A 27,598-nucleotide genomic window follows, 5' to 3' on the forward strand; every position below is an offset into this window, starting at 1 on the left:
GACGATCAAGGGGAAGATGTGACAACACAGAGACTCAATTAACTAGAACAAATCCTTACACTCCTGAAACAAGGGAGGAAATTAAAAGGATCCAATGTCTATGTAAATGAACATCTTACAAAAATCAATGCAGATATAGCAAGACGAGCACATTTTCTCAGAAAACAAAAGAAAATACAGTCAACATTGACCTCACACTGCAAAGTTTATATCAAATGAAATGGTTCACCAGAGGAAGCCAAGGTCCCGCCCCTCAGACAAATGGAAGATCTGGATAAATATCAGTAAAACAAGAAGACAACCAGGCAACTTCTGCTCAACTTTATGAAAGCCAGTAATGAGTTGGAAATATTCACATGAATATAGACACAGCTATTGATCCAGACAATTTCCTTGATTATTTGAACAACTACCATTACTACACTGATGATAACTATAGCCAATGATTTAATTCAGATCAAGAAATGTCAGATATTCCTTTCATCAGCTGTGGGTTTTATGCTAACTGTCAAAACATCAAAGAGTATTTATGTCAACTAAAAAAAGTCCTTCAGTGTTATAGTGACAACTGAAACGTGGCTCAAATCTGAGAAGAGAGCAGACTGTCCTCTGAAGGGTTTGAGTCCCATCATGTTAATAGAAAGAATGAAAAGGGGGGAGGGGTAGCTTTGTACATAAATAATGAACTAAAATACAAGGTGGTAGAAAATGTCAGTGTCAACTGATGATGTAATGGAATGCATTACTACTGAAATCCAGTTTGAGAAGCAGAAAAATATCATAGTCAGCTGTATGTACAGAGCAGCAGCATCTGACACTGAAGCCTTTACAAACTACATGGAAACATTGTTTTCTAAGATTTATCAAAAGGTCATTTTCATCTGTGCAGACTTTAATATAGACATATTGAATCCAAACAAGCTTAAAAGGACAGCTAACTTTATCGATACGATGCACAGTTTAGGTTTATATCCACTAATTACAAAATCAAACAGAATAGCAACACAAAGTTCAACCCTGATTGACAATATATTTACTAATTATATGGAAAGTAAATTGAGAAGTGGACTTCTTATAAATGAAGTGTTAGAAGGGGTTTGCAGAAAAGTAATTGAGGTCACCAACATCACATACAAAAGAATAATGTCAGAAGACTCAATAAGAAATGATTTACAATCACAGAAGTGGAAAGTGTTGGAAGAAAAAACTCAATAGTTTTTGAGATATTTCTCAAAATATTTAAGCAGCTTGCGATAAAACCTGTCCAACTGTACATTTTAAATACAAAAACACAAAGATAAGCCATGGATTACTAAAGGATTACAAAATCCATGAAAAACAATAATCTATATAAACAATTTATATAATATAAAATGTTTGAAGCTGAGCAAAAATATAGAACCTATAAAAATAAATTAACTACTATTATGAGAAAATGTAAAGGACTATTATTCTAAAATATTAGAAAATAACAAACAAAACTTCATATAACTTGTTAAGAAAGAATTTCTTTTCTGAAACTACTCACCCTGAATATTTTATCTATAATGACAAAACCATGAATAAAATGGTTTTGTCATTATATGGATAATGACTGGGTTTAATGGATTTAATGAATATTTTGTAAATAAGTTAGCAGAACAAATAAATTACTCGAACAGGACAGGACACTGGAAAATTATATAATATGAAATACATCATCTAAGTGTCTGAGACCTGTAGACAAAATATAAATTATGATAGTTAACTATTGTAACAATAAAAAACCAATATCCTGGAATGAAATGAACATGCCACTTATTAAGAAGATAATTGATGATGTTGCAGACCAGCTGACTTAAATCTGCGACTTGTCATTCATAACTGGAACTTTTCCAAATACAATAAAATTTGAGGTTATTCCTCTATTTAAATCTGGTGATAAGTATGTTTTTAATTATTATAGACCTGTGTCCCTACTTTGTCAATTCTCTAAAATACTAGAAAAAGTTTGGTAACACTTTATTTGAAGGGGGTTGAATAAGACTGTCATGACACTGTCATAAACATGACATAACATGTCATGAACATCAATAAGTCTTCATGAATAGTTATGACTGTATTAAAAGTGTCATTATTTACCGAATGACGCTTTATGACAACAAAGTTGACATTATTCAAAATGTCTTCATTATGACAACTTGTCATTAACCAAGAAATCATGATCTAACATAAATTTGTCATAATAGTAGGCATAATGATTTAATTATTACACTAGCAAAAGCTTTAACAAAACAATAATTAATATTTTCACTCCCTGAAATAAAGCAAAACAAGTAGGACAAGCAATAAAGATTTCACTAAGCTTTATTACACGGTCAAATGATTTAATAACAGACTCATTAACAATTTCTTTTACATCAACTAAAGTGGAACAAGTAGCACCAGTTATGAATATGTCATTAAGTGTCATTAATATTAACTGTTACCTCAGTAAAGTGAAACTAGTAGCAACAATTATAATGATGTAATTTAGTGTTATTACAGTGTCAAATGCTATGCTAACAGAGTCATTGATATTAAGTCTTACCTCAAGTGAAGTGAAACACACTGGACTACTTATAACTACCATCATAACTGTAGAACAAACCCTTTGTACATTGGAATAAAACAAAAGATAACTTGTTCTAAGATAACAGAGGGTTTAACGTCTGGTCAGTATATTGTTACTCTGAAATGCTGATTGAAAAACTAAAACAGAATTACTTATTCTTTAACTTAAGAAAATAGGTTCTTTCAACAGTAACATGTTTTGCTTTGATTATGTCAGCCATCTCCTTCGTAATAGTCTTCCTGTAAAGCTCTGAAAACAGGAGATCTTCTTCTTGTCTTCATTTCCTGGAAGCAGCTCTTTGAAGGTGTCCAGAAATGCTCAGAAATTACAGCTTTGCAATAGTTAATCATGGTGAAAACCTTTTCATGAATTCAAACTTGGTGAATCTCTTCTGGACATTCTCATAGTTGGTGATGACTCAATTCATTGTGGTCACTTAAAAAAAGAACAAAAACGAAAAACAATGTCATTTCTTTAAATACCATTTATTTAAATACCATTCCCTTGCTGCACACTGTCAGAATGGCAGACTGGCAGACAAATGCCTAGTTAACATGACTGGTTGTTATGAAGTGCAATACAATTATTTCTTAACACAAGTAGCATAATAACTAAAGCTGAACAAAATTATTCTGATCAAATATTTGTCTGGCAGAAGTTCAGACAGACTGTCACTGTTATTCGAATGCATCATTTAACATATAGTTTCAGGCACATGAATGCATCTTTTTACTTAATGAGTATTCTAAATTATTTCTAACCAGATACTCTAACTTAGGGTTGTTTGCAAGAAGCTTATTAATAAATAAATAGATTTAACATCAGTTTTAGTTATCTAAAACGTAACTTAACTCAGCTGGTGAATGTTGATTCCTGCTCCCCATTCCCCTCTTACCTGGCTGTCCCACCCCCCTTCACATGGTGAAAATATTAACACAAAAACGACTTACCTAATTTTCTTGGGGAATATTTCATCTGCTTCTTTCTCTTTGGTCAAACAGAAACTTCTTTCTCTGGTGGCTGGTCCTTATTACATCCTCCTCACTCGTAGCATGTCTTCATTAGCCAACTTTGTCCTCCCCACCATGTGTCCTTAGGCTAACATGGGTCTTCATGTGGCTAAACTTGCCAAAGCAAAGAACACAAACTCTGTGTCACATCAGCCAAGTCGCTAAATAATGCACATGAAGGATAACTTTGACTAACATTGTAGTGGCGATTGTTTGTCAAACCAAACATCCAACAAAGTTCCAATAAGCCACTGAGACACTGGGGTCAAGTATTTCAACGCAGGCAAAGAAGGTTCAGGATCCAAACTTGTAACTTGTTCTTCATGATTTATTTTGACATCTTTGCAAAAAAAAAAAACAATTACAGAGTTCAAACTTCCTTTTGTTTTCTCTGCTACCTCCTTGCACTGGTAAAAACCATCGGCCCCTAACCCAAATGCCTGCTGGTCCTTTACCAGGCCCCTACATTTATAGAAAGTGGACCAACCCACATCACTTCCTGTTTACTTAAAAAATATCAATAAGAAAAATAATAAAACAAAAGATTAATGAAATCAACAATTATTAACTTACAAATAAGTTCTGTAAATAATACAAAAAATATACATTTAAGAACCAACTAACAAAATTCAAATGGATAAAGAATATAAAGAATAAATAGCTCCAACACTCCGGCCCCTAATTGTGAATAATGTCACAATTACTTTGACAAGGAAAAGGAGCTATTCTCTCAAACGTGCTCTTGGTTCTTCAGGGTGATGCTTCCAGTAGCAAAAGAAGTTTGGTCACAGGTCTTTCCAAGACACTGGTCTTTGTTTGTAGTTGCACAGAACGCACCAAGCCTTTGGCATCCTGGTTTACACTCAAGACTTTGGCCATCATCCATGATCCTCTTGGAGCTGTAGAGTCTGCAATTAAGACAACATCTCCAGGAATGAGACATCTTTTAGTTCTTGTCCATTTCTGTCTTTCCTGCATCAGAGGTAAGTACTCAGAAAGCCATCTTTTCCAAAACAGCTCTGCCATGTACTGCACCTGTTTCCACCTTTTCCTGACATAAAGATCCCTTTGGTTGAACAGTCCTGGTGGCAAAACTGGTTTGGTTTTCAGCAACAACAAATGGTTGGGTGTGAGTGCCTCAAGATCATTTGAGTCATCTGAAACTTTGGTAATGGGTCTGTCGTTTAATATGGCTTCAACTTCACAAAAGATTGTTTGAAGTCCTTCATCATCTAAAACTTGTTCTTTAAGAACAGAGACTAAAATACTTTTTATGGAACGAATTAGGCGCTCCCAAACTCCACCTTGGTGAGAGGCTGCTGGGATGTTAAAGTTCCATTTGATGCCATCCTGCACAAAAGCATTTTGAATTTTAGCATGATTCAGCTCAGCCAAACTCTCCTTCAGCTCTCGATTTGCACCAACAAAATTTGTGGCATTATCAGATCTGATGGTGGAAACTGGGCCTCTTCTACAGATAAACCTGGGGACTGCATTTATACAGGAATCTGTATCGAGGGTGTGTGCAATTTCCAGATGTACTGCACGGCTGGTGAAACAAGTGAACAGAACGCCATACCTTTTCAGGAGACTTCTTCCTCTTTTAACACTTACAGGACCAAAGTAATCCACTCCAACGTTTGTGAAAGGAGCGGTGGTTGGCAGAACTCTTTCTTCTGGCAGATCTGCCATCTTTTGTTCAACAAACTTTCCTCTGTTACGTCTGCAAACAACACAGTGAGAGATGATTTTTCTGGCAGCTGAATTAGCATTTATGATCCAGTATTTTTGTCTTAATCTTGACAGCATATGAGCTCTTCCTGCATGTCCCAACTGTTGATGAATGTGGCGTAAAATCAGTGTAGACACATACATATCCTTTGTTAAAATTGCAGAGTGCTTTGCTTCAACAGGCATGGCTGTTTTATTCAACCTGCCACCCACTCTGAGGACCCCAGCATCCAATACTGGGTCAAGTTTGTATAGAAAACTTCTCTTGGAGACTGCGTTAAGGCCACTGGTGATTAAAGCCATTTCAGTTGTAAATTTCTGTTGTTGTGCAAACTGAATAATAGACAGTTCAGCTTTGGCCAAGTCTTCAGGAGTCAGATTTTCTTTCTTCAGAGTGGTCTTGAATCTCTCCATCTGCTTTTCTAGTTCTTTCTTTTGATTTTCTGGATCATTTTTATTCAGGTCTGCAGCAGCAAACTCTTTCCTTTTCTGTTGTAGCAACATCAGAATGTTTTTCAGCTTCAGAAACCAGGCAACAGAGGTTTTAAGTTTTGTCCAAGATGAAAAATAATGAACCAGATAGTTCGTAGCATTTTCTGATTCCTTTACAACAACACTTACTGTAAGGTCCGTTTTGACCTCTGGGTCATCTGCAGGAATTGCATGGTGATCCACATCCAATTTAGGCCATTCCTCTTCTGGTCTGTGGAGAAATTCTGGCCCATTTATCCATCTCCTGCATCTGAGGAACTCCTCGGCTCTCAGGCCTCTGGATGCATCATCTGCAGGATTCTCCTTGGAGGAAATATATCTCCACTGATTCACATCTGTTGCTTCTCGGATGACAGAGATTCTGTTTGCAACAAAGGTGTGAAATCTTCTGGTTTCACTGGAGATGTATTTTAGTACCGTTGTACTATCAGTCCAGAAAACAGGTTTTTCCAACTGTATCTGCAGCTCCTTTTGCAACAGTTTATTGACTCGGACGGCAAGAACAGCAGCTGTCAGTTCCAACCTGGGGATTGTCGTTTGCTTCATAGGTGCAACTCTTGCTTTTCCTAGAATAAAAGCAACATGTGAGATGTTATTCTTTTCCAGTTTTAAATAAGACACTGTTCCATAACTGTCTTGACTTGCGTCAGAGAAATGATGGAGTTGTGCTTTGTCTGGTTTTCGGATGCAGCTTGGTTTGATGCAACGTTCCACTTTAAAACTGGATATCAGCTGGAGATCCTCCAGCCAATCAAACCACTTCCTAGACAGAGAATGGGGAATAACTTCATCCCATTTCAGTTTTTGTTGACAAAGTTCTTGAAGCAACAGTTTAGCTGGCATACTGAAGGGAGCCAGGATTCCCAAGGGATCATACAAAGAGCTAACCACAGATAAAATGCCCCTTCTGGTCTGTGGGCGGTCCTGCACAGATGTTCTGAACCTGAACTCATCTGTTTCAATGCTCCACTGTAAACCCAGTACTCTCTCAACTGGAAGTTGATCTTTGTCCAAATCCAGATTCTTGATTTCTTTTGCTCTCCTTTCCTCTGGGATCGACATGAGCACTGTGCGACTGTTGCTGACCCATTTTGAAAGCATGAATCCTCCTTTAGAGCAGAGGTCTGTCAGCCTCTTCACCATATGCACTGCATCTTCTTCTGTGGGAACAGATTTTAAACAGTCATCCACATAAAAGTTATTTCTGACTGTATCAATCACTTCAGCTGGAAACTGTTGTGCGTTGTCATCAGCAGTTCTTTGCAGAGCATAGTTTGCACAGCTGGGAGAGGACACTGCTCCAAACAAATGAACCAACATCCTGAACTCCTGTGCAGGTTTTGATGTGTCGCCATGACGCCACCACAGGAAACGGAGAAAGTTGACATGTTTTTTAGAGACAAACTTGGTGAAACATGGCATCGATGTCAGCCGTTAGTGCAACAGGCTCTTTTCTAAATCTGATGAGGACTCCAACCAGAGAGTTTGTGAGGTCGGGTCCCTGTAGAAGCTGACTGTTCAGTGATGCTCCTTTATAAGTTGATCCACAATCAAATACGACTCTCAACTTGCCTTTTGTGGGATGATGCACTCCATGATGAGGAATGTACCACAGTTGTCCATCATCTCTCTGTAGCTCCTCTGCCGGTACAGCCTCAGCATGTCCTTGTTGCAGCATGTTGTTCACACATGCAGTGTATTCCTCCTTGTACCGAGCATCCTTTTCAAATCTCCTCCTGAGGCTCTGGAGGCGCTGCTCTGCAACACAGATGTTATTAGGCAAGCTGGGACTTTCACTCCTGAAAGGTAAGTCAATATGACAATGACTTCCAACAAGTTTGGTCGAGTTATTAACAATGTTCATGAAATGCAGATCCTCTCTGGACATTTCAGTTTTTTCCTCTGATGATCTTTCATTAAACTCATGATTGTACTGTTTGACCAGCATTTCTTGAAGATGCTCGACAGAGATCCTGTTGGCTGTTACAGCAGTGCAAACGTTTTTATTTTTGCTGTTGCTTCTAGTGCGCAGGGGACCATTTATGACCCAACCAACTTTAGTTTTTACAGCATAAGGCCCACCATCCACACTGTTTATCACCTCCCAGGGCTCTAAAACATTTGAAGCATCAGTTCCTATCAGTAGCTCCACATCTGCATTGATGTTATGAAGCTTAACAGATTTAAGATGAGGCCACTGATCAATGTCCTTCTGCTGGGGAATATTCAATGTAGAAACTGGCATGGTACTTTGAGTCAAAACATCTGGCAGCTCTATGAAGTCATTTGTTTTCAGACCAGAGACTTACAAACCAGACAAAACTTGTACATCAACGATCTTATTTTGACTCATTGTTCTTAGCAGAATATTTGTCCTTTTGCCCTTTAAGTTCAGACTTTTTGCCAGAGTTTCTGTACAGAATGTACCTGAACTTCCTGGATCAAGAAATGCATAAGTTTGTACAACTTTGTTGCTCTTTTGACTTTTAACTTTAACTGCAACAATAGAAAAAATGGCATCGTCATCATGACCGGCCCCAATATGCCCACATGTCTGAGTGGTTGCAGTTGAGAAGTTGACGTGAGACCTTGTTGTCTGTTGGATTTGTTCTGAAGAGGCTCCTGGCTCCTTTAGCTCTATGTGAAGAACCCCTGGATGCTTTTGGTGACACACGTTACAATCTAAACGACTCCTGCAGTCTTTGCTTGTGTGACCAACCTTCAGACAACCGAAACAAATCCCCCTTTGTTTAATGAAGGTCAACTTGTCCCGATGCATTTTAGCTTTAAACTGCATACAGTTTTCCAATAGATGATTTCTTTGTGAACAAAATAAGCAGCTGTGAAGAGCAGTAGACTTGGTCTTGTTTTCAGCTGAGGGAGTTCTGGCTTCTGGGATTGTGTTGACATTAGTGGCAAAACTGCTTCCTTTTTTCCTTTGCTTGCTGGAACTTGAAACTTTAGAGTTGCTCCCAGTTGGTGGGTCTTGGATGTTGCCAAACACTGGATCTGATGCTACTTTTACTTCCTTTATTATAAAAGCAACCAGATCAGTGAACAGCGCTCGGTGGCCATTTTGCTCCTGCAGCTCATAAGCAGTAACTCTCCATTTTTCCCTCAGTTTATATGGGAGTTTCATTACAATTGTTCTCATATTTAAAGGTAAATCTAACTCTCTCATGTAAACAATTTGTTGTGTTAGATTTGAACATCCTTGAAGGAAAAGAGAGAATGATTGAAGACTTTTCACATCATCACCTTTAATTGGTGTCCAACTCATAATCTTCTCCATATATGCAGAAGCAATTTTATTTTCATTTCCAAAATGTTCTTCGAGAAGATCTTTGGCCTTGGAATAACCTTGATCAGGAGGTAAGTGCTGACAACTATGCACCAGATCTTTAGGCTGCCCCCTAGTGGACTGCTCTAAAAAGTGCAAACAGTCGCTCCAGTTGTCAGTTTTAACTTCCACTCCGTTCTCAAAGGCGTTCATAAACGATCTGTACTGCAGGGGGTCCCCATCAAACACAGGGATGTTTCTGGATGGGAGAACAGACGATAAGTTTTGTTTTACAAGTAAGGCAGTGATGTCATTTTGTCTTTGCATGATGTTCACAATATCATTCTGACAGTTCTCAGAGATAGAAGGAGATTGAAATTGTGTTTGCTGTGTTGCTTGAGTTGAAGAATCAACTTTTACTCTCAGACGATCCATTTGAAGTTGTTTCTGCCTTTGTTTAGGTCTGATGACAGGACAGTCAGATGAAGAAGCTGCTCTTTCTTTCGGAACAAACTCATCGGCGCGAGGATTTAGCAGGGACGTGTCCTTTACTTGGGCTCTTTCAAAATAAGAGTTCATTCCATCGGATCGTTTAGAGCCAGCAACTGAATTTATTTTTAAGACATTAAGTTTTGCATTGGTTGCTGCCAACTCTGTTTCCAAGTCTAATTTTTCCTTTTCTTGTCTCAGTTTTTCTTCTTGAGCAGGTGTCCCCAAACTACGGCCCGCGGGCCGGATCCGGCCCGCCACGTCATTTGGTCCGGCCCCCTGAACAATGCCGGATCCGGCCCGCCTCCTCATACCAGAGAGCATTCAGTGTTTTTTTTTCATATATTGCATTTTCTGGTTTATATGTGGATTTTTCTTCAACCACCAGGGGGCTCTTGAGCAGATGTGAAACTAACTTTCCCTCAATAGAATATATACTAGTCAGTCCCAGTCACCGTTTCACTCACGGTTTTTTCCATTTGCATTCTGGGTAAAAATCTATCTAAAAGCGCGAATGTGTCGTCGACCCCCTCCCCCCCCGCTCGACAGTTTCGAAGACAGAGCATGGGAACCCCCGTCGACAAGAATTTTCTAAGGTTTCTTTCTCCAAAAACTAAGACCGGCCCCCGACCAGAGAAAGGAACAGCTATGTGGCCCTCGCAGGAAAAAGTTTGGGGACCCCTGTTCTTGAGCTTCAATCAGATGTTTTTTTGTTCAACGCAGCGAATCTCTCCATGAGCGCTGCCTTTTCAGCCGCAGCTTTAATGCGAGCAGAATAGGTGGATGAAGTCCGAGACTCCTGTGAAGATGTTTTTGAACGTGGCTTTACACTTGAAATATTAGAGACACTGTCTTCAGGATTTATTTCATCCAGATCCGCAACAACCTGATCATCAACATTAATTTTCTGTTCAGTATATGGATCTCCTGCTTCATGCAACCAACCCTTTACATTGTCCATAAAATCAGAGAATGTCGTCACCTTCGACTGAAAATACACAGTTTGCCTTTTCACTTCTTCTTCTGGTAACGACAAACTTAAAAAGGATTCATGTAAATCAGTTGCATCTTGATAGCATTTAATAAACTTGGCAAAGTTAGAAGACACTTCCGGAACATTTTCTCGTGACGTCATTAATGCGGAGATTTTCTCCATAAATTTTGAAGCTTGTTTGCACTTTAAACTTCGTTTTTCTTGACATGTTTTTATGTAAAACTCCAAACCCTTTTGTGTGAATTTAATGGTTCTTTTCTCTTGTGACGTCTCGGTGTCATTCTCTTTGCTCTTTACATCAGACATTTTTAGCGATTCTTTGAATTATTTCACACATTTAAAAGCGGCATAATCCAGGAATCCACAAAGCACAAACGTGTCTCTTTGTTTAAAGAGGTTGATTCTTGTGAACAAACATTTCCATGATGGGCGTCGGCTCACGTCTGGATCCAATTAGGCGTCAACTTGTCACATCAAACTCATCTCATCAGTCTTTGCAGTGAAATAATGTCTTTAAACTTCAGTAGTTTGACCGTTTTCCTTTACGGCTTGAACAATATTGCCACGTACCAGTTTAATGAATGAGTGACGTGTCAATCCAGGCTTGACGCAGCAGTCGCTTGATTTCATCAAAGACGATCCAAAACCTTTTGTTTGATGATGATCCTTGAAATCCTTAAATCCAGCATGTCAATTGATGACGAATTGTTCCTTTTAGTCCACGGGCTGGTTCCTTACTTGATCCATGGGGAGGTTTTTACTGATGTAGTGGCGATTGTTTGTCAAACCAAACATCCAACAAAGTTCCAATAAGCCACTGAGACACTGGGGTCAAGTATTTCAACGCAGGCAAAGAAGGTTCAGGATCCAAACTTGTAACTTGTTCTTCATGATTTATTTTGACATCTTTGCAAAAAAAACAATTACAGAGTTCAAACTTCCTTTTGTTTTCTCTGCTACCTCCTTGCACTGGTAAAAACCATCGGCCCCTAACCCAAATGCCTGCTGGTCCTTTACCAGGCCCCTACATTTATAGAAAGTGGACCAACCCACATCACTTCCTGTTTACTTAAAAAATATCAATAAGAAAAATAATAAAACAAAAGATTAATGAAATCAACAATTATTAACTTACAAATAAGTTCTGTAAATAATACAAAAAATATACATTTAAGAACCAACTAACAAAATTCAAATGGATAAAGAATATAAAGAATAAATAGCTCCAACAAACATATTAGCTTTTAATTTGCTAGATTAAAATTGAAGGGGGAAAAAACAATTTGCCTGTCTTTAAAATATATTTAATATTAAGGGCTAATGTTACAGTAATTGTGTTTAATAACTTTAGCTAACATTAACTTACAGCAAGGTAGGATTGGCTTGAATTGCTTATAGCTAACATTACAGAGAAAGAGAACATAGACAATGTTATTTTCTCAAAGAAAATGTAAAGTTAATAAGACACATACCTCATATTAGGTATCAAACTTTGGCTTCTTTTTAAACAGGAGGTCTGGCCGTTATGACCATAGACATAATATAAGCATAGACCCCTCATGGACCGCTCCGGCGCAGGAAATACGGTGGCCATCTTGGAGCGGTATACCCTCCTACTTTGCTCAATCAAAACAGCAGAAGATGCCTCAGCACTGAGGGATATTGTTGTTCGGATCAATGGATTATTGATGCGAGGGCTCCACAGACAACATTTCACAAGTAAGATGAACATATTATTGTGTATATATTGTGATTAGAATATGACTTTACTGTATTTATGTCCACCGGCGAGATACCAGCTAATATTAGCTACAGTGCTTGGTGTAATACGGGTTCAGCCCCGCTATGAAGGCTAACTGAGATTCCGTAAATCTAAAAAAAAAATATTATTCTCTAACATTGAGTTAGATTATCTGACACAAGGGCCTATATTAGAAATGAAACAATATAACGCATATTATAAAACTTTACAAAACTTATATTATGTGTTATAATATTCACCGGCAAAGTTTACACAGGTGGTAAGGACTATTATTTATATTCTTTCACTCTGTCAAAAGTAAGATACATCCTAAATCTTCCGTTTTTGTTTTGAAAATTTCCTAAAGACACGATGTGAGGAAGAGGGAGAAATATATAAAGAGAGACGGATTCACTGCAGCACGGATGAATCTCACATCGGATTTTGGACTCGTCGGCTGAAAAACATATATAACATATATGTATATATATATATATATATATATATATATATATATATATATATATATATAATTCAGTATTATTTATTTGTGCCATTATTAATCTTTATTTATTAGTGTTTGTATAGTTATATAAATATATATTGATATTACTAAATAATTTATTAAATAAATTATGAACGGCTGTGTGCTTTGTAATATGCTCTTCATACATCGATATCAGAATATTCCATTCCTATTCTATTGTTATAGCCACTAAGCATATTTAAATATGATGAACTATGTATTAAAAACATACTTAAAAAATACAATTGTTTATAAATGTTGCTTTGATAGATGTTTGAATATGGTTTACAGTAACAAAAAAGTGTGTTATGATCGATTAAATCCGCTGATATGTCATTGTGCTGCTAAACACATAACGCTGAGTGGAGTGTTGGACCGCTCCAAGATGGCCGCCCTAAATCTCGTCAGCGACAATAGGCGAGAGCGGTCCATGAGGGTCTATCCTTATATTATGTCTATGTGCGTCACAATATGGAAGATTTCTTCTTCACCAACACACTGCACGCCTGTTCGTGCACTGCTGCCTCTCACTGGTGGAGATGGTGTATTGCACTACTTAGCCCTTGTGTTTAGAAATGGGGTCCAACCGTAAAACTTTTATCATTTGCCACAGTTCTCTACGTTTGCCTCAGTCCTCGCACGCACAGGGGTTAAAACAGCCTTAAATAATGTTTCAAATGCTAAGTTCATAAATGCTTTGTAGACATCTTGCTGTAAAACTTTAGGATCAATTAAATTAAGAAAATTAAGACTAAACAACATGGCAGAGCTTTATAATATTACTACATAAAGCTAATTTTTAAAGTTTAATCAGTAATAGTTTTATAACAAATTTATGGCAGATCATGATTTCTTGGTTAATGACAAATTGTCATAACGAAGATATTTCAAATAATGTCAACTTTGTATTAAAATGTCATTATTTTCCGAATGACGCTGTATGACAACAGTCATAAATATTCATGAAGGCTTATTTGTGTTCATGACAGGTGTTATGTCATGTTTATGACAGTGTCATGACAGTCTTATTCACCCCCTTCAAATAAAGTGTTACCAAAAAGTGTTTAGTAAAAGATTAGATAATTTTATTGCAAAGCAAAACTTTCTGACAGATTGTCAATTTGGCTTTAGAGAAAACAGATGAACTTAATTGGCACTGATGGTGTTAACAGAAGAAGTCATACACAGTATGGATACAAGGAAATTTGCAATTGGTGTATTTCTATATCTCAAAAAAAGCTTTTGATAACATCAATCATGACATCTTACTAAAAAACTGGAAAGATATGGAATTAGGGAGGAAGCATTAACCTGGCTGAGAAGCTACATTGGACAAAATAAACAATTTGTAGAATTAGGTAATAAGAAATCAGATTTATAAAACATAACTTATGTTTAATAAAAAAGAGTAGGACTCAGAATGCAAAGTCAAATTTCTTTTAATCAATCAATCAATCAATCAATCAATCAATCAATCAATCAATCAAGTTTATTTGCATAGCACATTTCAGCAAAATGTGTTCCCTAACCCATAAAAACACAAAAATACAAAGTACAACACACAGTCAACAACTGAAACATTACGTTTTGCTAATCAAAATGTTGGTTAGTTTTTCATTTATTATGGTTTAAAAGCAACTCTGTGTTTTTAGTCCAGATTTAAAGAAACTAAATGTTTTGTCTGTTTTGCAGTTTTCAGGAAGTTTGTTCCAGATATGTGGTTCAAATATGCTGAATGCTGCTTCTCCATGTTTAGTTCTGGTTCTGGTTCTGCTCTGGTGACGCAGAGCAGAACCAGAACCAGAACCAGAAGTCGTTGTATGTTTGATATATGCAACATTTTTATAACAACTGGAAATAACATAATTACTTGATTATGTGCCTAGTAATATACATTATACCTCCACTTTAATTGTTGGTACTAATCAATAATTAATGTCATCCAGTCTTTAATTTTCCTTCAGACCAAATTCAGTTAGAAAAGTGGCATAAAAAACTTACATCTAAACGAATGTTTGTCTTGTGTCATAATGCATCTGTAGCCTATCTCAAGAAAGAACTAGAAGAGGCGATGAAAAGAAACTCATCAAACATGCTTCTGGAAGATGAGAGGAAGCTGGAGTACCTGGGGAGAACCTCAAAATGCACTGAGAGAACAAACTCCACACAGCAGAGATGAACACAGGATGAATCAAAGATTTATTAATGGATAATAAGTAAAAAAAAGCAAGATATTTTTTATTTGCATTTAAGAACAAAAAAAGTACGTTTTATGGATTGTTTTTTGTTAGATTGGAGAATGCAGAGGGAGAAATCTAGAGTAGGCCTGCCACGATAACAAATTTTGCAGAGCGATTAATTGTCTAAAAAATGATTGCGATAAACGATAATATTGTTTCAAGACCTTTTGACACTGATTTAATGAAAATGAGGTAATTAATGTCTGTGATTTCCTGCCATAGATAGATACACTTTATTTTCAAAAGAACACATAACACTGGAACTGATAAACTAAATAAACAAAACAACCAAAAATAAAAATAAAATGAACAAAAAACGTACTTGAATAAAAACTAAACAACATAAAGCCAAAGTGGAAATAAATACGGCATTCAATCAAAAGAGTGCAGATTATGAAGTCTGTATACTATATTGGCCTTCAGTAATGACTAGATTTAAATAGAGAAGATGGGCACATCCTGACGCAACAGTTCACACTACACGATGTTTTGACCCTATTTTCTCCTTATGATAATCTTAGATTGTTGGCCGATCCAAGATTGTTGCTGGTGATTTCTTAACTGATCATCCTGCAGTGTGGATCGTCGTGGCCGCTCCGATCTAAATCAGGGGTTTTCCCTGATTGGGAGCTGAACGCTGAATGTGACAGGTAGCCAATCAGAAAGCGCGGATTCTCCTCCTGCTTTCTGAGGGGAAATTACGGAGGGGAATCCCAAACAGCTGACACGGCGCAACCCGAAGTCCAGCGGACATTGGAGATGATATGTGGAAACATTAATATTTATTCAACATTTCGAGAAAGAATATAGAAATGACAAGGGGAGGAGTTGGAGCCAAATTGCTACCGCAGTTGATAAACCTGGTAATTTTTCAGCTGTTCTTCATTAACGTGACATAAATAGGTTATAATGATTTTCATTCAGTCAGAACTTAACGCTGACTCTAGCCACATGCATCACAGGTTGATTCTAGTAAAGCATTGATTAATGCCCGATTTTAAAATTAGTTAACTGGACTTGTAGACATTATTTTGTGCCCATTGTTGGACACGGTTCGATCGAACCCGTTTGAACCGATATACCTAGGATTTCTGTCGGCCAATGTGTCTCTCAGGTTTTGAAAATGGGCCGACGACTCGTGTAGTGTGAGCTGGACATTACACTAAGGAAATGAGGAAGGGAGGGTCAGTGGAGAGCACCGGACCTGAGCCTTTTTTCATTCAGTGTCATCAAGAGGAAGAAAAAAGGCAGGAGGAGACGATAAAGCCGATAATTAAAATGAGGTCGATAGGTTTAATTTATCGTGCGATTAATTGATTTATCATTTATCGCGACAGGCCTAATCTAGACTGGTTGCACACCAATGATAACATAGATGTAGCCCCAAAAATAAAGGAAGAATCCTGCTTTCATTTTTTATGTGTTCCAGTGTGAGAGGGAGAGCACAACCCCTCCCTCACCAGGTACCATATATTGGCAAACAAACAGCTGAATATAAGAAGGGTCCTAAATTGTTCTCTCATTTACAAGAATGAAAATTTTGTCTGTTTGGGAGGCTTCTAGATCAGAAAAATCACAAAGGTAAATGGTGCAGAAACTAATGGAGTACCACTCTTCTTTCTTATGTTGGTAACGCTGCTTTAAAATAACAGGTGTCCAGGTACAACAAGTTGATGTGTGTGTTAATTGGTTATGATTTGCTAAGATGTATTTGTGAACAAACTGAACTCAACACAAAAATAAACTCGTAGCATCACATTGTAGCTATGATAATGTAAAAATTGAAATAGGCAGATTATTCTTTGCACTTTTACAAAGAAAACTTGTCAAATAAATCCTACATTTAAATGTGCTAGATATTGTAATTGATTAATTCTAAGGATGGATGGCTGGATGGATGGATGGGTGCATCTCTCCTACTGTGTAAAGAAATGTCTTCAGACCAAAAAATAGACCGTTTTCTTCACTGTACAGTGAAGAAAACAGTGAAGATGCTTTATTTTTCTTTATATTGTAACCCAGGCGTCCCCTCTGTGGATCTGCAGCTGGTAGAAGACACCCTATGGACTCTGCGTTGTGTTTTATTTTGTGTGTGAAGATGGGATGTGATCCGTGCAGAGAAGAGGCATCGGACACAGGGATCTTAGTTGTGGGGAGACCTTTGCGCGTTTATTCGTCCACCTTACAGGTAGTAAACACACTGTCAGCATTCAACCGTTTTCTTTTTACAAAACAATCAAAAAAGAAAGAAAATGTAATTTGTGCTTAACTGGCAATCTGAACCAACAGAAATATCTCGGTATAGTAATGTAATGTTTATTTTACACCGGGCCAGCGGAGCTGCTGCTTCCCTTACAGGCAGTAAACACACCGTAAGGAACACAGCAGTACGCGCACAAAAATCCCCTGCACTACGGTGTCCCCGGCAGGACAAACATCTCAGGATTGCGGTGGTACCAACAGCACCCTCTTTTGGAACACTTATGCACTGCTTTACAATATAATGACTGTGTGACGTTAAGGTACGGAAGAGGATTGGGGCCACTGGCAAAAAAACAAAAACAAAACATTTTTGACTTTAATCTCAGAATTCTGAGAAAAAAGTCAGAATTCTGAGATTAAAGTCTTTTTTTTTTCTTTTTTCCAGTGGCCCTAATCCTCTTCCGTATTAAGGTCTATCTGCATGACTATGTAAAATTTGTTGCATTTATAAACTCCTGCATTCCCATGGGAACTCAGCTCTCTTTGGGAATCCTTGCATATCTCTAAAGTGACCTCTAGTGGATTTTTTTTTAGTTAAATCAATTGACGTCCTCCAGCTTTTTACCCACTAGAGGGCAGTAAGAGACAAGTGAATGAAGAGACTCGTGACATAATGAAAACACGAGTGAACAAAAAGAAATTGACATATCAATCAGTTTTATTTATAAAGCACCCTTCATACTAAAAGCAGCTCAGAGTGTTGTACAGATCAATAAAAACAAACCAACTCAAACAATTACACACCCCACATGGAAAATCACACAACTGCATGGAAAATGCTCAGACTAAGCAGAAATGATTCAATTCAGGAAATAGTTAAAAAGATGAGTCTTGAGCTGCTCTTAAAGGCAGCAACATTTTCTGCAGCCCTTGATCTCTCTAAATTCTCCCTAGGTGTGTGTGTGTGTGTGTGTATCCAGGGTGACCCCGCCTCTCACCTGAAACGTTCGCTGGAGAGGCACCAGCAGCCCTCCTGACCCACTAAGGGACAAGGGTGTTAGAAAATGGATGGATGGAAGGATGGATGGATGGATGGATGGATGGATGGATGGATGGATGGATGGATGGATGGATGGATGGATGGATGGATGGATGGATGGTGATCCACTGCATCAAAGGCGGCATTCAGATCCAACAGCACAAGGACTGAGAGCTTGTGTGAATCCAGATTACACCCAAAATCATTTACAATTTTTAAAAGGGCTGTCTCTGTACTGTGTTCGCCCTAAAATCAGATTGATACTTTTCTAAAATGCCAGTGTCATTTAAAAAAGTATTTAACTGAATAAAAACAAGCTTTTCTAAAATTTTGCTTGAAAATAGTAAGTTGGATACAGGTCTGTAATAATTAAAAATACTAGGATCCAGATTACTCTTCAGAAGGGGCTTCACCACGGCCAGGGAGTGAGGAAGACTCCCATCTTTTTGAGCAATTTACAATATTTAAAATCTCATGCTCAAAAGAAGTAAACAGTAAAAGAAGTAAACATTACACACACACATACACACACACACAGGTCATCAGAGAGAAGTGACAAGCAGCCATGGAAGGAGACATGCCTCTCAAGTGTCTGCCATGCAGGGCTTGTTCAGACACCTTTAGCTTTTCAACCAGCAGAGTGATGATTCATCTCAGATTCAGAGTGATCACACATTTTTCCTGCTGCTGTAAGTCTCCCTGATCAACAAAGAACACAGTGTGCTTAGGTCAGGGTGATATATCAAACTCGACTGGATAGAAACCAGTCAGAGTCTACTGATAGGGAAGAATGGGCTAAGTTGTCGACACATGGGTTGGTTGTCACAGTCGGTAAATCTCGCCCCTTAGTTGTTGCAAAATGTTTGTGTGTGAATTTCTAAATAATTGTCAAGGATTAGGTACGTCTTTATTTTAGCAATTTGACATTTGACATAGAGGTCAAAGGTATTTTGTTCTTATAACACAATGTCACATATTCTGTTCCAATTTTCTTTAAACAATGGATTTCAAATGATTCCTTAAAAGTACAATAGTAGAGCTAATAATCATAAAAGTTGTTTTTATTTATTTATTTATTTTGCTACAACATATGCTAGTTAGCACAAATGCGAACAAAGAAGTTAATGATAGGATGGTTGTCACATGTGACAGTTGAAAAACAAATGGCAGCTACTCAGCTCATAATAAAATGTCTAAAATTTTCAATAGTTCTGAATTTAAAATGTCACACCTTCTCCTGTTCCTTCAGTGTATTTCTCTCTTGTGCTCTGTTTCTATTTGAGTCAGCATTCTGCTTGTCTACCTTTCGGCAGATACCTTTTGTTTTTACTGGGTTTTATTGTTTGCAAAGGTCTGCTGCAAACATTAATCAGTTTTAGCAATTCATATATCAAAATGTTCTGCTTCTTCTGCTAATCTATGCTATATCTTTTGAATTTTATACCATCATACTCTTTCAACTATTTCAGGTTGCATACAAACTTCTATTTCTGCTAATCTATGCGATATCTTTCACTATATTTTACTATTGTACTTTTTCTGTGGGGATTTGTGTTTCACTGTATGTTTATTTTGGCTTCTGTTTCTTCTGAGTCTGTGTGTTGTCCTGTCTGCCCCTGATTGATCCCAGGTGTGTCTCGTTCTGTGATTACCCCGTGTATTTAAGTCCACCTGTTGTCTCTGTCTGTTGTCGGGTCCTGGTTGTTACGTGTCATCTCACATCAGTTGCTGCCGTCCATGTTTCAGTTGCTACCGGTGCTGAGTCCTGGTTTCTGCTTGGCTGTGCTGCCTGCTTTTTCTGGACTGTTTCTTTGTTCTGTGGACATCATTAAACTCATCTTTTCATCTCCAACCTGGGTCAACCTTGTTCATTCTCACCACCACCCACCGCATTTCATGAGATTTTCAAATACTTCAAGTTGAATTCAAATTTCTGGTTCTGCTAATTTATGCTATTCCTTTTGCTATGTTTTACTTGATTGAATTTGAATCTACAGCTTCACCCAAATCTTCATCTAAATGTAAAGAAAACGTTAATTTGTTAATTTCTTCATTGCGACTAGGTTTGCTCCAAGCAATTGTAATAAATAAAAAAAAAAAACTGTTTGATTCCCTTTAATTAAAAAACCTTACATTTGTATTTTATTGCATAAATTATATAGTACCTGCGATGGACTGGTGATCTGTCCAGGCTGTGCCCTGCCTCTCGCTCGTTGACCGCTGCAGATGGGCACCAGCACCCCTCCCAATGCCACTAGGGGTAAAGGTGTAAGTTATAGATGATGGATTATACTGTTTTATAAATTTATTTGGGTTTAGCAGCACGGTTCACTTTTTAGAGTTGAGCTCATAAAAAACTTGGCCGCAGAAGTGGCACAGGGGTAAAGTGAAACCATGTATGGAGGCCTTTGACATGGCCGCCACATGTTCAAGTCCCAGACTGATGACCTTGCAGCATGTCTGATCCTTCTCTTGCAACCCAATTTCCTGTCTGACAACTGTCAAATAAAGGCCTCTAGAGCCAACAAAACCATTAAAGAAATTACTAAATCATCTGCTAAGAGGCAAAGTGAACAAGTCAACAAGGAAACATTTAGAACACAACACAGCTGAGGATCTGGCACTAAGAAATTATTTGGAGCATTTTAGTAAGAGTTCTTAGATAATTAGATGCAGTGAGAAACAAATGACACCCTAAACTGAAAACAAGATGAGGGGTAACTAAGGAGAGTTGGTGGTGATAACAGGTAACTATCCAAACTCATCCAAGAACCAAAGACATGACTCCAGATATTCTCCGATCTGGTTCCAGTCTATCTTAAAGAAATATAAATATGTCAGTGTCAGATTTTAAAACAACAGCGGCTGACCAAATTGCTTCACAATTTACACCAACCATTTTAACACAAAAGAAAGATTAAAACAGCAAAAACAGATTAAACACCAAACAAAAAGAAGTTGAGTAAAAGCATCAGAAAAACAACTCAAGCTGCATTCAAAGCCAGTGAAAAGGGATGTGTTTTTAAAAAATAGTTAAAAAGTGGAAGTGAAGGTGTCTCTCTAAGGTCAAAGGACAGTTGTTCCAAACTTTAGGAGCCACAATCAAAAGCCAGATCTCCTCTGAGCTTCATCCTTGTTTTGGGGATAACCAAAAGCAGCTGATCAGATGATCTCAGTACCCAGGAAGGAACTGAAGTAGGTCAAAGAGATGTGGTGGTGCAAACCCATTTAGGCATTTACAAGTCGTCAAAAGCATTTTAAAATATTTTCTATGGCACAAAGGGAACCATTGAATGGAGGATAAAACTGGTGAAATGTGTTCAAAACGCTACAAGTTCCTGTTAAGAGTCGAGCCGCAGCATTTTGAACAAGCTGCAAACATAAAAGGGAGACCAGTGTTGTGTTCAAGACCACCTAACCCGAGACCGAGACAAGACCAAGACTTTTAGGGTCCGAGACAAAGTCAAGACCAAGACCAGTAGCCCGCGCTACATGACACAATAAAATGTAAAATATGATCAAAAATGCTTTTCAAAATAATCTGAAAGATCCATATTCCCATAAAAACACCTAGATATTAAATACTTAATATGTTTTACCAATATTAAATATTCCATTTATGTGCTAAAAAGTGTGATGGTCTCGTGCCATCCCTAAAAACATAACACCCTGGGCATTTGCCCATATTGCTCATATAAGAAACCACCACTGTTGCACCATTAAACATAGCAATTGAGGCAATGCCCTGACGGTAAATAACGCTCAACTATGAACACTGACCAAGGAGCAACAAGCAAGAAGTAACCAAACAGAAGGCGCTCATTGTGACTGTTTTCACTCTCTATCCCAGTACATGAAGCCAGGTAGTCTGACACCACGGCAGACATTACAGCTGCCACTTTGAACAAAAACAATCAAAGAGCAATGTGCATGCTCTGCGTGCTCTTTCGTTCTTGTGTTTTAGTTATTTGTTAATTTAAATATCAACGTACATAATTAAATAAAATAATGATGCAGTGTACACAGAGCATTACAAGAACAAAGAACGGGTGTTCTGTCTGGTCAGATCGTCATACGCTTAGCACAAACTCACGGTGTTCTGTCAGGTCAGCATACGTTGTCAGATAGTCATACGCTTAGCTCAGACATGCATATGCTGTCATTACCATATGATTTTATTTAATCAGCAACATAGAATCATGACGTAGATCATTATTAATAGTTATTAACAGTAGTATGGCATCCAGCTGCAGCCAGACCTGCTTTAAATACACTTTGAAACCATGACAACGCATGTATATCTATATAGTTATCATTGAAAACAATTTAATGACTTATTTTCGTCATAACTTGCTGCGTATGGTGAACTGACAACTCCACTGACTGTCGGACTTCTTAATGCGCTGGCATGGTACTCACTGCATGTTTGCTATTCTGACAGTGTATGGTAATCTGATAGAACGACTCTCAGGACTCCAGTCCTATCTAATAAATAAAGAGACGAGCAGATGAATCGTACTGTTCCTGAATGTTGCATCACTATATTGCAGACTTTTGGACACAGTGTTGTCCCATACATGCGACAAATCAGTCAACATCTCCGCACAATAATTCAGCACAGTGAGTGACTTTTTTTCATCACAAATTCTTATGTGTCTCTGTACAGCTAGCTTTGCTAACATCACGTAAACGGAGCTTACCGTCTTTGAGCTACTTTTCTAAGTGACGAAAAAAGTTAGACGTTGTCCCCACCGTCTGTGAAAGCGAAGCGATGTTGAGTTAGCTGTGGCCATCGGATTTCTTATGATTTATGCAGCGCTATTATATTACTGACGATTAGACAAACATTTTCTGCCGCTGAGAGGAAGCCACTGCGCATGTCCTGGAGCGCCGCGTGCGAGTGAAAGGTGGGGAGTGGAGGGGGAGTAACAGAAACACGTAGTTGCTTGGATTTTAATCGGTGCGTTTTGCATCCACTGAAAACAAAGATGTTAACAAATAAACTGGACAGTATGCTGCACGTTTAGTGGTATTTTCACAGTTGCGGTCTCGACTGGTCTTGAAATAAAATGCCGAGTCCTCAGAGCCCGAGACCGAGACAAGACTGAGACCATCAAAAAATGGTCTTAAGACCGGTCGAGAGACCAAGACCAACTTCGAGTACCACAACACTGAGGGAGACCCAACATAAAGTGCATTACAAAAATCCAGTTTGGCTGTAATGAAAGCATTAACTATTTTCTCAAGGTCAGGTCTGGTTAAAATGGACTTAAGTTTAGTCATGTCCCTCAACTGAAAGAAACTCTTCTTTAACCCTCCTGTTATGTTCCGGGTCAATTTGACCCGTTTCAAAGTTTAAAAATAAAAAAAAAAATAGTTAGAAGTATTTTTTTCTGCATGAAACTTTTTCTATTTGTCTTAATAGGTGCCATACAAGTTGAAGGGTAAAAAGGTTAAAACAATGTCCAATTCTATTTGTTTCCTTGCACCTATGAGACATATTTCACCACACACACAAACACCACACCACACATGCATGAACACACACACATACACACACACACACACACACCACACACACACCTAAACATGCACACAAACCCACTCTTTCACTATTCTCTTTACTTCACTAGGAAGCTGCCAGAAAGCAGGTGTTCATGCAACTTTTGACAGGAACCTTTTCTGTTCCTGTGGACAAACTCCACCCACACTGAGTGGACCCTCAGCAGAAGTGGGGGTGGGGGGACATAAATACTCTCTGCAAGGGAGTCCTAAACGCATTACACACTGAAGGTACATGTAATATCGTCACTGTCAGAGATCAGGAAATGAGCAGCAGGGAAATAAAAAGATGACAACCCTGGAAGCTCTGGAACTTCTTGTTGATCATGCCAGGATGGCAGTAACTCACATCACAAACATCAAGTCAGTCTGAGCTACTCGAGCCTAGTGCAATACAGAAAATCATTGTTGAAATGACAAATCTAAAAGGAAGGCGAGTTTTTGGAGAGAACTGGAAGGAGCTGGACCAGATGCATTTACATGCATATTTGAGGGGGGTCCTCATTCTGACCAGAGCTTTCAAGTCAAAGGATGAATCAACAGCCAGTCTAAGGGATGCAGAGACAGGCAGGGTAATATTATGGGCCATCATGTTTCTGGAGACTTTTCTCCAGAGTAATCTGATTTGACAATCGATGGACAAGACAAACTAGCAGCTAATAGATCAGTGTGGAACATGTGGGTTGTAACTTCTCCTGTCCTATAAAACAGGCCCCAATGTCACAGTAGATGGAAGATTTGTGGCATTCATAAAGATCACCGCTGGCATTCAGAGGTCGCTGCTCATTTACACTATACATGCCTTCCACACCAGCTAAATATGACATAAAAATCTGGGCAGCATGTGATGAAAAACCCAGTTATGTTTTGGACGGGCAGGTTTAAACTGGAAATCCACCTGGAGGATCATCTTCAGGACTCATTTGTCTTGATTTTAGTCAGCAGGTCAATTTGACCCAGGGCAGAATAGTGTCTCAAGTTCAATTATAAAGATGACCCCTTCAAAAAAAAATCTAAATGTAATATAAAAAAATTTACAAAAAATCACTTTCAAAGATACTTAGTGTTATTTTGTGTTTAGGTTTTTCAGTGACCATAAAAAAAATGTAAATCACATTTTTTTATGTCCGAATGAGTAAATTGTCGTCATTGATCCTTTATTTGTGAGGAATAAAAAACATAATTGCACAAATATTGATTGAAATGGTTAGTATAGGAGTTAATAATCAGACACAAAAAAGATTTGGAGGATTTTTTTTTTTCTGACACGATAGATGTTCCCGGGTCAAATTGACCCGGGAACATTATAGCTGTACATCACAAACGAACATAACACGAGGGTTAAGACAGAGTTGATCTGCTTATCAAACTTAAAATCAGAGTCCAAATTCATCCAGAATGTGCTGTTTTTAATATCCACCATTCATTAAAGAAAAACAAAACTTTTGCAGATATTTTTCTCAGTGGGATGTTGACTTTGTGGAAAATGCTGTAGAACACAAAGTTCTCATAATGATAAGAAAATAGATTTAAACAAACATTACTTGTGCTTTTAGTGCCATTCAGTTGAAATTAAAGACAATTATTCCACAAAAAAGAACTGCTAAAAAATTGTATTTATTATTTACCACTTAATTCTTAAGTCATTAAGTTAATCATATCTTAAGATCTGTTGTTGATCCAACAGCAGGTCTTTCATATATTGTGCTTCTAAGCCGTTCAGTGATTTATAAGCAGGGTATCCCCTTGTGTATTACGTGACCCCCACCTACCACCAGGCTAAGTGTTGTTTGTTTTTTTTTTAAACTATATATATATTTTTAATAAGCTGGACTGCAAGCATCTCTTCCGCAGAATTATTCCTGAAAGAAATGGGTTTATAGTTTTTCTAGTTGCTGCATTGTAGCGTGCACCAATCAGACCTGTGGTGACTCGATGTCTGAAGTTCACCTTGACGCGGATCGCTCGTATTGGCTCACCTATATGGACATTTATATCAACCCCCTGTGAGGATGAGGATCCATGTTTCTGTAGAATTGATCAAGGTAGGAATCAAGTTTAAATCCACCGTGTTTGCTCTGCTCAGGCAGCTCAATGTGAACCGCAAAAGTTCACATTGAGCTGCACTCAGTGTTCACAGGAACACATTTAGAGGTGCGCGTTGAGCATTAAGAATTATATTTGTTACTTCTCAACATGCTGACTCTGTGCTGCTAAAGTTTGAGTTTCCAGTTAGCCGATTGGAGCAGTGGTTCAGCCCAGGAAGGAGCTTCATGCTCACCTCAAGCCCCAGCAGCAGTTTTCAGCTGCAGTAATAAATGGGATGAAAGATAAACGCCTGAATGACTTTCTGTAAATCTTAATAGGACATTAATCCTTGAATCCTAGAAATGTTCTTGAGGTGATAGAAGGTCGACTTTGTAACTATCTTTATGTGGCTCTGAAGGTTTGGGTCAGACTCCATTACTACACCCAGATTTCAGGCCTGCTCACCAGTTTCTGGCTGTAATAATTGAAGCTAGATAGATTTATAGATATAAATATTAGGTAGATTTATCTGACCTGGTTTTGAAGATCTACTTTCGCCTCAACACCAACTGCTCAAGATCATACTCAATGCTTTTCTCAAAGCTCTTTTATCACTTTTATGCTGTCATTTTATTTTATAAACCAGAAATATTTCGCAGGTTAAAATATAAACATCACCTTGAAATATTGAGCTTCAGTCTGTTAACATTATATACTCCTTTGTCAGGAAGCTGAACTCCTGCTCACTTCAAACTGCTACTGCATAAGATTGAGATGACTGAGTTCTGTCATAAAGCAACATATACTTCACTAAGTGTTAAAGTTGTCCTTCACATGTCCTCTATAAGAACCAGACTGGACCAGACAGATTGGGCCCTGCAATGTTTTTATTATGAGTCTGAAAAGTCAAGCCATTTCAAACACAACAGTCACATTTAACAAGAAAAGCAAAAGGCCCTCATAAACTGTCTGAGTCATGTTGGATTCTCAACCTCTTACAGAAAATTCCAGTTTTCTGTTTTTTCTTGTACCATCAGGAATTATGCTGCTTATCTCAGCACAGCTCTTGGACGGTGGAGTGGAATTTTCCAGAGGACAAAGTATTCCACCTCTGCGGAAGGAGGAAGCTTAATTGGACGGGATTCTCTTTTGATTCCTTCTGTATATCTTGCACATAAAAGGATTATGCTCATAAAACCAACTTCTAGCTTTTAACAATTCTGGTATGCCTCCAGGCCTTGGCCTCTTTCTTGGAAGTTATAGTGCTTTGTAACACTTGAGAAAAATATTTCAGATTCTTCAGAAAGTCTGGAAAGACATATTAAGCTGAGTGGGGTAATATAAATGTTTACTCAAGCTGTGCGAGCACAAAGATTCACGTCGCTCTGACACAAAGAAGACAACTCCTACGAACAAGTTCCTCAGAGGAATACTTTATCCTGGAGCACAATGCTGTTTCCATTTGGAATCAATTTAAAGATCAGCATTGTTTTTATTTCAGCTCACTCCTTCGGTAAATGATTGTGAATGCACTTCGAAGCCAATAACAGATTTTATCACCTTCATAAACTAAAGGAACCAACACCTATAAACCAGTGTACTCTCACTTTAAATTGATATATTACTGTGACTAACCTTTGGGGAAAAAATGGTTAGCGTTGCAAAAACTAT

General features: G+C 38.0%; 1 protein-coding gene and 1 long non-coding RNA gene across 2 annotated transcripts; both read right to left on the reverse strand.

Annotated features, from left to right (window-relative positions):
- Positions 1-2,328: 2,328 nt before the first annotated feature.
- On the reverse strand, positions 2,329-4,998 carry LOC148155671 (uncharacterized). Its single transcript, XR_015765144.1, has 2 exons — positions 3,544-4,998; positions 2,329-3,028 (listed from the first exon to the last, which is right to left on the reverse strand). It is a non-coding gene; the product is annotated as an uncharacterized LOC148155671 (long non-coding RNA).
- Positions 4,999-6,658: 1,660 nt separating this feature from the next.
- LOC148155672 (uncharacterized) lies at positions 6,659-11,154 on the reverse strand. Its single transcript, XM_088012102.1, has 5 exons — positions 10,300-11,154; positions 9,535-9,815; positions 7,399-7,584; positions 6,811-6,986; positions 6,659-6,670 (listed from the first exon to the last, which is right to left on the reverse strand). The coding sequence occupies exons 1-5, from the start codon at positions 10,893-10,895 to the stop codon at positions 6,659-6,661; spliced, it is 1,251 nt and encodes a 416-aa protein (XP_087868228.1). The 5' UTR covers positions 10,896-11,154.
- Positions 11,155-27,598: the final 16,444 nt, after the last annotated feature.

Source organism: Poecilia mexicana, unplaced genomic scaffold (genome assembly GCF_051168715.1).
Source record: "Poecilia mexicana isolate PSO_F unplaced genomic scaffold, ASM5116871v1 scaffold_13, whole genome shotgun sequence".
NCBI classification, from domain to species: Eukaryota; Metazoa; Chordata; class Actinopteri; order Cyprinodontiformes; family Poeciliidae; genus Poecilia; species Poecilia mexicana.

What these genes read in the sequence shown, in the direction of transcription:
- LOC148155672 (XM_088012102.1), bottom strand. Translation starts at nt 10,895, where the DNA reads ATGTCTGATGTAAAGAGCAAAGAGAATGACACCGAGACGTCACAAGAG. An exon ending in GAAACAACTTCAAATGGATC is followed by an intron (nt 7,585 to 9,534) that starts GTCTGAGAGTAA and finishes TCTGTGTTGCAG; the next exon opens with AGCAGCGCCTCCAGAGCCTC. An exon ending in AGTGCATCATCCCACAAAAG is followed by an intron (nt 6,987 to 7,398) that starts GCAAGTTGAGAG and finishes CTGTTCCCACAG; the next exon opens with AAGAAGATGCAGTGCATATG.